At 52.3% G+C, this 13,467-nt stretch overlaps 1 protein-coding gene across 2 annotated transcripts in view; it reads left to right on the top strand.

Annotated features, from left to right (window-relative positions):
* LOC133344189 (serine/threonine-protein kinase 3-like) overlaps positions 1-13,467 on the top strand; it is a 139,501-nt gene that overhangs the window by 19,841 nt on the left and 106,193 nt on the right. For both annotated transcript variants that reach the window (XM_061554217.1, XM_061554216.1), the window contains exons 2-4: positions 4,557-4,637; positions 7,517-7,645; positions 10,863-10,977. In XM_061554217.1, the coding sequence (XP_061410201.1) occupies positions 4,557-4,637; positions 7,517-7,645; positions 10,863-10,977 (325 nt within the window). The remainder of the gene's footprint in view (positions 1-4,556; positions 4,638-7,516; positions 7,646-10,862; positions 10,978-13,467) is intronic.

Below are 13,467 nucleotides of genomic sequence, written 5' to 3'. Positions count from 1 at the left end.
GAAAGTACACGTCGAGGCCTCTGCATTGCAAAACAAAGTCTGGAAAGCATTTGGAGGATACACTCAGATCCGGGCCTAACAACGCCACGGCTAATTCCATTTATATTAGTGTCACCATTGCGCGGGTCTAATTAGAAAAGAACAGCATCTGGTTCGTGACGGGGCAACGATGCCGGTCAAACTCGGCTCTCTCCCCGACGCTCGTTTTCTCACCCGATGCCAAAACGAAATCACAGCGCCGGGTTCAAGAAACCACGCACGCACGAACACCTTTGCAGGGCGAGTGCGTGTGAATTCCTGGCTTACGCGAGCCCCGTTTCTCTTCACAGACAGCCTAAGCCGTTTTCAGCCGGCAAGCGAAAAACAAGAATGGGAACGTGTCAGAGCGCCTATACGGGCGGGTGGAGAGGGGTGTGTGGGGGGGGGGAGGCATTGATGCTCAAAAGAGACGCGCGGCGTCGAGTGATATCGTCGGAGAGAGGAGAGGGAGAACCATCACACGTGTGGCACGCTCGGACGCGGGCTGCGGCTACTCGGTGGCCGGTGGCTCGCTGACCGCCCCCGGCTCTCGGGCCCGCACTAAGCGCTCAGGTGTAGGTCGCCACGGAGCAGAGGTCGCAAACGGGTTTTGATTCCTTACCCGTACCCGTACCCGGCCGCACCTGGGTCGCAAATGGGTACCCGTACCCGGCCGGGTACAGGTAGCCATATCATACCCCTACCCTACCCGAAATGAGTGACAAACGGTTACTCACCAGTGACTAACGACCTACCCGTACCCGGCCGCACCAGGGTCGCAAACGGCTACCCGTACCCGGCCGGGTACGGGTAGCCGGGTATCGGGTAGGGTACGGGTATCGGGTACCCGTTTGCGACCTCTGCCACGGAGTGCACACGAGCGCTCAGGTGTGTTCCATTTGCGCTGCTTGCTTCTTTTTCTAAATTACCAGCATGAAAGTGTGTTCGGCGTTGACTTTTGGCATTAAATGGTGGGGGGGTGTTGGGAGAGGTAAAAAAAAACGACTCCAGCACGACTTAGCGGGAGGGAGAGATCTGACAGGTCTGATGGGAGTAGTGAAGCGGTGATCTATGGGTGTTAATGCAAAAAGCATCTGCTCCAAACATTCGGCTGAGCCTGCTAACCATTACGATTGAGCCCTCCCCGCTCTCTCTCTTTCGCCCGACGAATGCTGAGCCGCTCGGCCTCGCTGCCGAGCGTCGTACGAGAAGCCCCGCGGAAGCGGCCCCCGCCGCTTCACGTGCGTTTCGTCATTCATTGACCCGCTCGCTCGCTCGCTCGCTCCGCCGCTTCCGATCCGCTCCGTCCACCTGATGCCACAGCCATCCGCACCCTCCAGCCGGGACTCGTCGTGAATTGCCACATGCGCAGCTCTGCCCGCCGCTGCCGCTGATGCTACTGCTGCTGCTGCTAGGAGAGTGGGCTGACGCCCGGGCCTCTGGCGGTCGGGACCATTCCCCCTGGCCGTTTATTAAAACAAAACCCACAAAAAACCTTCGGGTGGACGCTGCCTGCCCATGCGCCGCTGCGAGCGTCCGAGAGCGCTCGCAAAAAACGTTCGCCCTGCTGCCTGCAAACTCTCTCCTAGGCCTGCCAATGTGGCTCCAATCTGCTCGGGAGGTGCGCGTTTTTTTTGTAATCTTTCCGATTTTATTGATTTATGAATTACTGCCCTCCGCGTTTCACGAGACGCGCAGGGCTAATGTGAGGCACATGCGCAAGGCGGACCAATCAGAAATGATCCTCTTGAGTGCAGGGCTGCGATGGACAGTCGGGGTTGTCACCTGTTCAGGACTTCTTCTTCAGAATCAGAATATTTAGACTGGAGGATTCCGATGAGCAATGAAGCTCTTCTTGACAGATGATCCTTAAGGCGGTACCCCGGGGTAGCAAATAATACAGAATGGCCGAGGCAATTAAATTCTTTATTTCTGGAACACTTTTTTTTCCAGGGGTGTACTTAACTCCGCGACTGAGGGTATCAATCAATCCGAAATCAGTGGTGCTACTCCGCGATGTCGAAACGCAGCGATGACGATTGCGCCGAAACCCTGAACGCTCGCGGTACGCACCGTAGCGGTGCATCGTGTGCAGCTCGTCGAGATGAGTCGATTGCCGCATCGCCGACCATCAGCAGACTCAAAACGACTGCATCACGGACATTATGCGAGAGCCAGGGTTACTATGGTACCACGGGGTACCGCCATAAGGTGCAGATGTCCAGTAGGGGCGGGTCAGCAAGTTACAACAGCAACCGATACAAAAAAAAAACGATAGGAGTACAAAGTAGAGAAAAAGGCAAGCAGGTCACTAAATACAAATAAAGAGTAAAATGAAAAAATACTTAAGCTCCATTTAAACTCACGCTTGGGCAATGCGGCAGCAAGAATAAGAACAACCCAACAATCTCAGAGGGGAGTTGTCCTGGGAAATCTATAAAAATTCCAGCGGAATTAAATTTGCCGTTGGTTTTTTTTTATTGTCCATCGCGTAATAAAACATCACTCGGGGCAATCCATTTGCACGTATTTCACCCCTCTTCCAGTTACTGCGAGATCATCCTGTTCCCGTTCCTCCTCCCTCTTGCTTCTTCCTCCCACGACACGTGTGCCGCCTTGATTTCCACCTCCGAGGTGGCAACCCGAACGCACATTTGCCCTGCAAGCTCGCAGAGAGCACGCGGGGGCGAAACTCCCGTGCGAGAACGCAGCCACCGTTGCAAGGCGCGCGCCACGTGAATATTATATCTGCTACCTTATTGCCGTGGCATGCATATAGCCGGCGGTCTTTAAAAGCGAGGTAACTCGGCACCAGAAATGCCACACTTTCAATTTCCTACCGGCCCCCAGGCTCATTAGAAACATAAGCCTCTGGTAGAAGTGGCGGGGCGAAGGGCTAAAAAAAAAGTTGGAAAGCCAAGAATGTCAGGAAAAATGTATCTGCACGAAACGCATTCGTATCCCGTGTTAATAACGCAGTAGTGCCAGATATTTTGTTCTGCGCGCGCGCGTTAACGCTGTTGCACCGCTTCAAGGGTCAACGTTAAATGTTCGTACAATGTCTAATTTCTGTGTTACCAACAACAACAATACTCACTCGCTGTGCCATGCGCAAAGACGAAGGCGCGCGCGGGCGAACACTTTTGTTTTGCATTCTTTCTCTTGCAAGGGTGAACGGCGAAAAATGAATTTTAAAAAAATTGGTACCCAGAAGGTCTGGTTACAAACACGGGGTCATTATAGTGCACGGTGAACACGTGTTACCACGGTGAACACGTGCTGCCACGCTGACCACGTGATACAACGCAAAATAACAGCGCCCGGTAACGCAGCATTACGCGGAGAACACGATCCATTGCAGATTTGGCGAAATGAAGGTCGTTACTAAATACTCATGCATACGCACACACGTAATATGGAAAAGATTATTTAACTTTTAAGGCATGCTCAACGCTACTCAGAGCACTTGAGCCGCCTTATCTTGTAAATGTGCTGGAATCTGTGTGCCATTAGTTATTATATGATGCCATGTGCCGCCGTTGTGCATGTGTGCATGCTCGTGTGTGCGTATGGGGAGTGGTGGCGCTGCGCTACGATCCACGTCTCTCGAGTTCGAGTCCAGCTCACGGCCAGCAACCAGTGACGATTAGCTGAACCGGGCCTCCTCTAGGTAGACTCAGCATCAAATGAGTACCTGGTACGATTTGTAAACATCGCCACTCGGGGAGACAAAGGCGGGGCCGGCTGTGGTTGCTGGCGACTCACCCACAGCGTGTGTCGTGCCGGCCTTCATAGGTGCTCGTCGTCAAACAGCACTTGCCCCAAAAAGCCTGTTAAGGCTACACGGGGGATATTTGTCTTTGTGTGTGCGAGTGTGGTTTGCGCGGATGTAATCGCACTTTCTCCGCCGCGCCTGTCTGCGTGCGATCCTGGCACAGGTGCTCGCTCTGGTGGCGTCATCGCCGCTTCGTGATGAATTGCGATCCGTATCACCCACTACTTTGCGCAACGCGTCCGTGCGGTGGTTGCGGTGGTTGGCGCACCGAGCTCCGCGAAGCCGCTGAATCTGGCTCCAATTGCCAGCCACGGCCAACATGTGGCGAAGTTGCTATATCAATCTGCCCCTAGGCCTTAGGTTCGCTCGGCGTTCAATGAGTGCCTGGTGCGTTGTGTGCGCGTTGAACTGCTTTCGCACCGTACTTAGCCAGCCGTGATGATCGGAGGGTGTGTAAATACCAGAACTGGTGAGACAAAGACAGCTGAGCGTGGTGTTTCCCACACCAGCTCCTTCAACATTCCACTGCCTACCGATACCAGGATGTGCAGAACGCCTAGGTAGACTCGGCCGTGAATGAGTTAACTGTTGCCGCTGGGCCAAATCCAACACGTGGATTATTTTGTGTCTCTGTCTGTCTCTTTTAGCTTTTGTGAGTTCAGTTTCGCCGACTTCCCTGCGGGTTGTCGCTGCACGTGGCGAGCGAACGTCCGACTCGCTCTCGTGTCTCTCCCCCCCCACCACCAATCCTCCCTCTGACCAGCGGCCTCCACAAGCTGAGCGACGAGAGCCTGAGCAAGGAGCCCGAGGAGGTGTTCGATGTCCTGGAGAAACTGGGAGAGGGGTACGAACCATCGCCCCCTCCTCCTCCTCCTCCCGCACCGCCCCGTGTCCCTCCGGCACGCACGCGCACGCACGCACGCGCACGCTCGCGCACGCACGCGCACGCACGCGCCACGCCGCTGTTCACGCTCAAGGATGTCCGATATCACGACAGGAGCGGGCAGTGTGTGGATCTGCGACGCGTCACAGCTTCGCCTTTCCTGGGATGAAAAAAAAACTTCTTTTATTTGCCTGATGACGACCACTTGTGTTGCGATCGAAACGTCGTGATTTGTTTTATTTTATTTTTACCTACGTGACTTTACCGAAAGAACGAAAGAGTATGGATTCCTGCAATCACGAAAGCTTCAAATCAAGATTTGAAAAAACGTTAAATAATATAAATATATTTTTTAAATCGCCAAATATCGTGCCGCTCTCGGCGTGTGCGATACTGCTGCACAGCGACAGGCCGGTGAATAGCCGCAGAGTTCTACTGGTAGGAACCTCCTGGTTACACCAGCCCACAGGGGATTATTGTGTCCGTCCGTCCGTCGTGCATCCAAAAATGGGAGGGGTGGCGATGGGTGGAGAGGGGAGGGTGGGGAGGGGCTGGGTGGGGAGGGTGGGGCTGGGTGGGGGGTGGGAGGGGTGGGGCTGGGTGGGGAGGGGCTGGTCACCCCGTGGTGCCCTTATAAAACTCAACGTTTAACCTACTCACGCCGGCTTGTGCCCGCCCTCAGTCGGGCATATTTGCGGAATACACCACGTCGCCGTTGGCCCTGGCCATTGACCGAGCAACCCAACGTTCCTACCAGCTCCCTCCGCAGGAATGTGTTTAGACAGCACACCGACCCCGCGCGTGCCAATGTACGCGTGTGGGGACCGGTGGCGCAGTGGTTAGCGCACCGTGCTGTGCACTCGGCCACCCGAGTTCGATTCCCGCTCACGACCCGAGAACAGTCGCGAATATTTGAACCCGGCACCGGGCCTCGCCTAGGTCGACGCAGCCTCAAACGGGCGTCTAGTGGGGCATGTAGTAAACATCGCCACTCGGGAGACAAAGGCGGCCGGGCGTGGTACCGACCGCTCACCCCCTCGTGTTCCTTCATTAGCCATGAGGTGCTAGCGAACAGTTCTAGTCCCAACAGTCTGTTTAGGCTATAGGGAGTGGGGGAGGGATATTTGTCTTTTGTGCATGTGTGTGTGTATCGGGCCAGTCATCTCAGTCAGTTGACCCGTGGCACCTGCTGGGTCTGCCCCGTGACCTCCTGCTGCCAGCGGGCGTTAGACCACTTCACGTGGCCTCAACGTGCACCTAGCCTGGTACAGGCGACGTGGTGACGTCACTGTTACTTAGTGGCGAACGGCGGTTGTTGTTGTGTACACCAGAGAGCGAACGTGAACGATCGGCTGTCTTGCAGGTGCGTTCACTTCCCTGGGTTTACCACAACGCTCGTTGCGTTCTTTTCGAACTTGAGAATTAATTTCGCAAGGTATTGTTACGCCCGGGTTCGTGCTTCACGACGCCTCTGAACCATTTGTGGCACATCGTTGCCACATTGCAGCTTCGGAGACGGCTGGAAGGAAACCCTCTCTCGCGCGCTCTCCACGCGCCCATGTGTCGGCAACTTACAAACTCTCTCACGTGAAGGCTCTCATCAATCGCCGGCATTCACGGCGGACGCCGCGTTTTTAAATCCTTTATATTAAGTTCGCTTGCTTGCGTGCTTGCTTGCTTGCTTGCGTGCTTGCTTGCTTGCTTAGGACCGTGCAAATCTTTCGCTCGTTTTTTAACCCACTTCTCGTGATCCAATCGAGCTGACATTTTCCACACAGACTCGTTGTGTGTGACAATTAATTTTCGTGAAAAGTTTTTTTCCAAAATTTTACACTGTTTAGGGAAAACAAATTAAATATTTAATTACCAATTGCTTAATACTGGCAGACAATCATCTGACCCATAGGTGGCAGCCATCTCAAGCCAGAGGACGAGAAGGCTCTAGCCGCCACGCATATAAAGGATTTATAGTGAAAAACTTTGTTTTTACGGGTTTACTTGTTTACGAACTGAAGGCGGGAACGTGAAACTAACGAACGTTCGCGTGCTGGGTTAGCATGGTTGGCCACGTATAGTGCGAAAGAAATTCAACATACACACGTGCTTCGCCTGGTATGCAGGAGATTGTGGGTTTGATCCCGACCCTGACGCCTGTGTAATTCGGAGTTTGCGTGTGTCTCTCTCCCCGTGGTCGCGTGGATTTTTCTTCGGGTCCTCCGGTTTTCCCCTCCACATTTAGACACACGCGTTTCTAAACATGCGTTTCTAGATGTGGAGTATTTGGCTGCGATACATTTCCACGCGACAAGCCACTCCGTCGAGCTATCATTTGTCAGATCGCTTCTGAAATCCAGATCGCTTCTGAAAAACAGCTATGTAGTAGCTCAGTGGGAGCCTTAGCTGGTAAAATAAAGAAAAAATAGTTTAATAGTTTTAGTTCAATACATCGATGCCACGCCGTGCGTACATTTGTACCCGGAGCGAGGCAGCGCACCGGCACGGCCGCATCAGTCTTGCAGATGAAGATACCATGAACATTTCACCTCCGTCCTGGGGAATAGACATTAAAAAAACATTTCTATATTTTACAAAAACCTCGCAGCGATGAGCATAACAGTGCGCGTCCACGAGAGCTTGTTCGGCTCCGACGAAGACGAACAAGTAAAGTCTTCCGCTACCTGCGCCTTCATGCACGCGCGAAGGCGACAGCGGCCTTCGACGAGGCCACGTGGAGCCAGCGCCGTCACCGCCGGAGAACCTCTTGACGGAGCAAGCTCCACTCTCTCACTCTCTCTGTGTTTGTGTGCGTCTCTGCCTCGCGATGCCGCCGCGTCGTCCAGGTCGTATGGGAGCGTCTACAAGGCCATCCACAAGGAGTCGGGGCAGGTGATGGCCATCAAGCAGGTGCCTGTCGAGTCCGAACTGCAGGAGATCATCAAGGAGATCTCCATCATGCAGCAGTGTGACAGGTGACTCTTGCGTGTTGGTGCACGTGCGTGCGTGCGTGTGCTTGCGTGGGGAGCGGTGGTGTAGCGGTTAACGCGCTGTGCGCTATGAACCTGGCGACCCGGGTTCGATTCCCGCTCACGGCTAACACCAGTGACGATTATCTGAACCGGTCTTGGGCCTCCCCTAGGTCGACTCAGCCTTAAATTAGTACCTGGTGCGGTGTGTAAACATCGCCACTGGGGAGACAAAGGCGGTCGGGCGTGGTGCTGGCCATCCACCCCCTCGTTCGTGTACCGTTCCGGCCTTCATAGGTGCTTGCTAACAGCACTTGCCCCTACAGTCTGTTAAGGCTATACGGGAGATCTTTATCTTTGTGCTTGCGTGTGTACGTGTTATGCGTATGTGTGTAGGGAACTGGCCTTCCCCTAGGTCGACTAAGCCTCAAATGAGTACCTGGTGCGGTGTGTAGTAAACATCTCAGCCACTGGGGAGACAAAGGCGGCAGGCCGTGGTGCTGAGCGCCCAGCCCCCTCGTGTGCCGTGCCGGCCTTCATAGGTGCTACTCGCTAACAGCACTTGCTCCCAGCAGTCTGTTAAGGCTACACGGGGGATCTTTATCCTTGAGGCAATGCCCATGTTGTGCAGGGTTTGTCTATTTACCCAGCAGCTACGATTCGGTATCTAGTCAAGTGCCAATTTAAAAAATAAGTCCATCAGAAAACATTTTGAAGCCTTTCCTGTTCCCAGACGACTTGCAGGGTGGGCCTAGTTCACTGCAGAATGTCGGAACGTGCAAGAGGTTAGCGTTCCGTTTTATCTCGAGAGGCATAGCACCGTTCTTTTTAAAGATGTTGTCCTCACCGCAGAGAACTGTAGCGACACGACCGCACCCTATGCCACACGCGCTCCCCGCATGACCTTCTTCTGATCCCGTTGCGATAATGTACGTGTACAGAACCGATGACGCACACTTACGTCATCGGAATGCGAATGGGTTAAAAAGTAACGCTCATCAGGCCCCATGGTGTAAAGTTTCCAACTCCTACTATCCACTCTGTCTCTCTTGCCTCTCTGCTTTCGTGCTACAAAGAAGAGCCATTCCCGAAACGTCTCCAATTATGTGATGTTTGTTTTATGTTTTTATTTTTAGGCTGCGGTGTTATCGACCAACGTGTTGAGTTCTTGTTTGTTGTGATGCGCGATGTGCAGGAAGCGGTGACTCAATGCGACACGGCGCATGCGTGCGTCTCACAGCCCTTTCCCCTCCCCATGTCAACCTCCTTGTCCCCCGCACGTATTTCCCACCTGGGTGGGGCAGTGAGCCCAAGTTTCCCCCTTCATAGGGCCCTGTCGTGCCAAAATTGGGTCGCTGTTCACGGAATTTCTGTCCCTTCCCTACCCCCACCTCCGTCCTGCAATCGGCGTTTTGTACCGGGCTCACATTGAGTTGTAATGAAAAAGATATTTTTTTGCGGGGTAGATTGTGTGCATCGGAGGGCAGTGCCACGAAATCCATCGTCGTACCGTACTTCTATGTCACCTATCCTCCCTCGCAATCACCAACCCCGTCCCGCGCTTTGTGGGGATGCACTCATCCAGCAGCGGTTTGACACAAGGGCTGTGTACGTACGTGGTGGTGGGTCAAAGTGGTCACAGCGCGACTCGCAATTGCTCGGTGTTCCCTTCACGTTTTTGTTCGAGGAATAGGTGCCGTGAATTTAATTCAAACTTTTTTTTTTCTCCCGACAAATTTGTAGCTCAGATCTTTTTTTGTTTAAGTTATACCGCATGCCAAAAAAACACGTGTACGCACAAAAACATTATTTAAATGTGGATGTTCTTCAAATGGTGTTGAATAAATGCATTCAGAATGGTGGAGTGAGAAAGTGTCACGTCAACATAAGCTTCGCTCGACGGATTTCGTCCAGCTTATTTAGCGAATGCTTCCACGCGTGCCTTACACATTTCGTCCAGTGAAGGCACAGGTTACAGCCTTGCTGGGCGCTACTGTAAATGTGTGCAGAAATAGCTACAAAAGAGCATCGATTATGTTTCGGAAAATGAGACAAAATGATACATCACGTAGCTGATTTTAATCGATAGAGTGATGTCTCCTATTTTTGAACGGTAACTCCCGATAAATCAGAACGTCTCGAATTCAAACCCCCCTGCGGGCGTTGAAAAACAACTACCGCTTCGTGGGGATATCAACAGTGGTCGTGCGATGTCGAGAATTCCCCCCCTACCCCTCCCGCCCCCACCATAAGAACGTGGAATTTCCGCCGCTGACTCGGGTTCGTGAGCAGAACTCGTCTGAGTGGGAAATCACTTTGAGCGAGCTCATTTAAGTGTCGCCGTTTGTGATGAGAATGGGTGGCATCACGTGACCCAGCATCAAGCGTGTTATCGTAAATTGCTCGTGGACACGTCAGAGGCCTGTCGTGGTTCCACTGCTGGATGAGGACAGCCACTGCGCGGTTGGGGGTTGCCACACGAGGCACCGGTAGCGTGACGAGCATGGCTCACACCACCCTGGTGGCCAAGTTCGAGTTGGGGCCCCATTGACAACCGCCACGAGATTTGTTTTCAACAACGGTGTTAAACAGAAGACTGAGCGCCCCTACAGCGTTAAATGTTCGAGACCGTGAGTGTAACGATGAAGCGATTAGGCAAGAGGAGCCGCGATATAGAATAGCCTGGATGCGACCGTGCGAGACAAATCAAATATTGGGGCCTCATCTGACCGATTGACACACTCCGTGAGCTGATAATTTAGCCGCTACGCAACGGCTTTGCCTGCCGCCTAGCTCGTGCGGCCATGTGGCTCCGTGCTAGGCAAAGGGGTGCGAACCGGTAAAGGGCAGATGTGAGGCTACCACCAACTCCAGTGGGTTGCTTTGTTTGCTTAACTCCAGTGGAGGTACGAGGCATAAGCTAAGTAAGCACATGTTTACGGCCCAAAGTCGCTCAAGAGCTTCCCTAGATTCATGCATGAAAATTAGGGGTTCTCCAAAAATCAGATTGAATTTGGATCATAATGAACATGGAAAGTTCACAATTCTGATGACACTTTTAAATGTAAATTTTATTGAGTTTCGTTCATCACGATTGACAAATACAGGCCAAAAAACATCAAATATTAGGGCCCAACTTGACCGATTGACGCACCCCCCGAGCTGATGACGTCGTTTCTACGCCACGGCGAGGTAACCGTTCAGCGCGTGTCCTACGTTGCAGCCCCTACGTGGTGAAGTACTACGGGAGCTACTTCAAGGACACGGACCTGTGGATCGTGATGGAGTTCTGCGGGGCCGGCTCCGTCTCCGACATCATCCGCCTGCGGAACAAGACGGCAAGTCGGGCCTCTTTGCAATCCCCGGCAGTTGTCGCCGACGGCCGCGCGACAATCAGTTTCGCCGTAGCGGCAAAGTCACCGGCGGCTTGGGGCCACGGTGACGGCGCCGTCATCTTGGTCGGTTACAATAACGGTGAGGTTACAATGACGGTCGAGTTACAATGACAGGCAGGTTACAATGACGGTGGGAGCCGCCGTGGTGGAATGGCTGGCGCGCTGAACTTGCAATCGAGAGGTCACGGGTTCAAGTTCTTCTCCCCGCCTCCCCCACCATCACCCCGCCTCTGTCCACCCAGCAGCGTCAATGGGCACCACCACATTCTAGATTTGAAGCTTGCGTGACTGCAAGGATTCATATTCTTAGGTTTTTTCGGTAAAGTCACGTAGGTAAAACTCACTTGATACAGCTATCGTGCTGTGACGGTTCCACCTGAAGACGGAAGCTTGTGTTGCCTCCGAAACGTCGTGATTTTTATTTTATTTTTTATTATACTTTTATTAATTTGAAATTTTTACCTACGTGAATTTACCGAAAAAAACCTAAGAATATGGCACCACCACAGTTGATCAGCGGACCACGTGGCCCTTTGGTGGCAATTGATCACGTCCAGAGCCTTCAGTTGCAATTTATCATGTCTACGAGCAGCCGGAGGGGGTAAGGGGGGGGGGGTTAAACCGCACGGTTTTTTTGGAAGTCGACAAGGAGAGGTTTAAATACGTCGGCGGGCGATGCGCCTCGCCAACAATGCACTCACTGATTGGCTTTAACCAAGCAGAATGCGTCCAATTTGACTGAAATGTAATGCAATTATTCATCTGCGTGGCTATGTACACACACACAAATTTTACACAGATGTTAAACAAGACGTCTCGGCAGCATGGAAGAGGAGGCCAAAGACCCTCTTAAGGGACTCTCCATAGAGGGTTTGTCTCGTCGTGCCCCTTTCACCAGCAGGGGGTAGTGAGCAGCAATTGCGGGGCTGTACCTTTAGCTTTTAAATCCGAAACGCATAACGTGCGCTCATGTTGTGCATGAATACAGACCCCACTTACAGCCACACGATTTATTGGGCCAAGTGATGTTGGTGAGCACCTTTTGAGGCCATGGACGTACAATGGAATTGTGTGGTCAGCACTACACCTGACCACCTTTGTCTTCCCAGTGCCGAAATTGAAACACTGCACCAGGTACTCATTTAAAGCTAAGTGGAGATCCAGGATCGGTTGAAATAATCAGCACTAATGTTAGCCATGGCCACGAATCGAACTCACACCACCGCCTTACAGAACGCCGTGCACTAACCACGACGCTACCGCTCTCCACATGACAACAACCGCCATTCGCCACTAAGTGGCGGTGACCTCAGCGGGGGCGCTTGTGCCAGGCTACGTGCACATAAATACCTACGCACGCACGTACACACCCTGACATGTACACGCCGTTAAATACGGACCATCTTACAGCTCGTAAAAGCATTCGCTAAACTGGGTTAAATCGCGTAAATATAAATGCGTCGTTATTTACGCGATCTAATAATATTGGTCGCGAAAACCTACACGCTGAACTGACCTTACAGCTCTATTGGGACATCTACAGGCAGTTCCTCGATGCTACTCGCAAGGGCCAAGGACGTTTGTGTTGCGTTGGTGACACACCTAAAAATGTGACAATTATCCACAATTTTGGCTACTAAATCGCACCGTTTCTCGAGTGCGTGCTGGCGCGCAGGGCACTCGCTGATTTGGGCGCGTGTTATCGCGGTGTCACGTGCGGATGAGCGTCGCGTCTGCCGAGTGGTGGCGCGTGGCTTTGTAGAGTCTATACAAGGACATGCGCAGGCCGTTTCCAAAATAGGGAAAAAAGGGGCACGTGAAACTGTAGTTAGCAATCGAGCGTGCGCGCGCGTGTGTAATTGGGTTGGAAAGTATTATTTATATCGAACAATAATGCATTATTTGGCCAGGTGGATTAAAGCCAGTGCATGTTGCGTCTTTTTTTGGAGACCATGAAAATACCGCGTTTTGATAGAGCTTTAAAAAAAAAAACCTGTCAAATACAGTCCTGTGTGATTAAAAGTAACATAGTGTTCCTTACAAATGTAGTATTACTTTTTTTGGAAGTTGAAACCTCCTTGACTCGTGCTGAAAGGAATTTTTTTTTTGCGCGCGCGTTGTACGGCTGGTAGATTTCGCTGCATTCTCGAATGTCAAAATGTTTGAGGATGCGTATCCCGTGAAGGCGAAGGTATCGCGACCGCGATTGCCAATATATTCCGATTGCCCAGGTTTCACGATCGGCAAGCTATCGCGGCTTTGATTGCCAAGGTAACGCGACTGCAATTACTAAGGTATCGTGACTGCGATTACCAAGGTCTTGCGACTTCGATTGCCAAGATATCATCGCGACTGCGATCGCCAAGGGCAGAGCTCAGGGCAGAAACATTTGCTCCAGTGTATGATTCGGTTTACTTTGGCAGATGTTTCATT

Source organism: Lethenteron reissneri, chromosome 19, assembly GCF_015708825.2.
Source record: "Lethenteron reissneri isolate LAM-NWPU_2019-01 chromosome 19, ASM1570882v1, whole genome shotgun sequence".
Taxonomy (NCBI): Eukaryota; Metazoa; Chordata; class Hyperoartia; order Petromyzontiformes; family Petromyzontidae; genus Lethenteron; species Lethenteron reissneri.
This window is presented reverse-complemented; position numbering and strand designations above follow the sequence as displayed.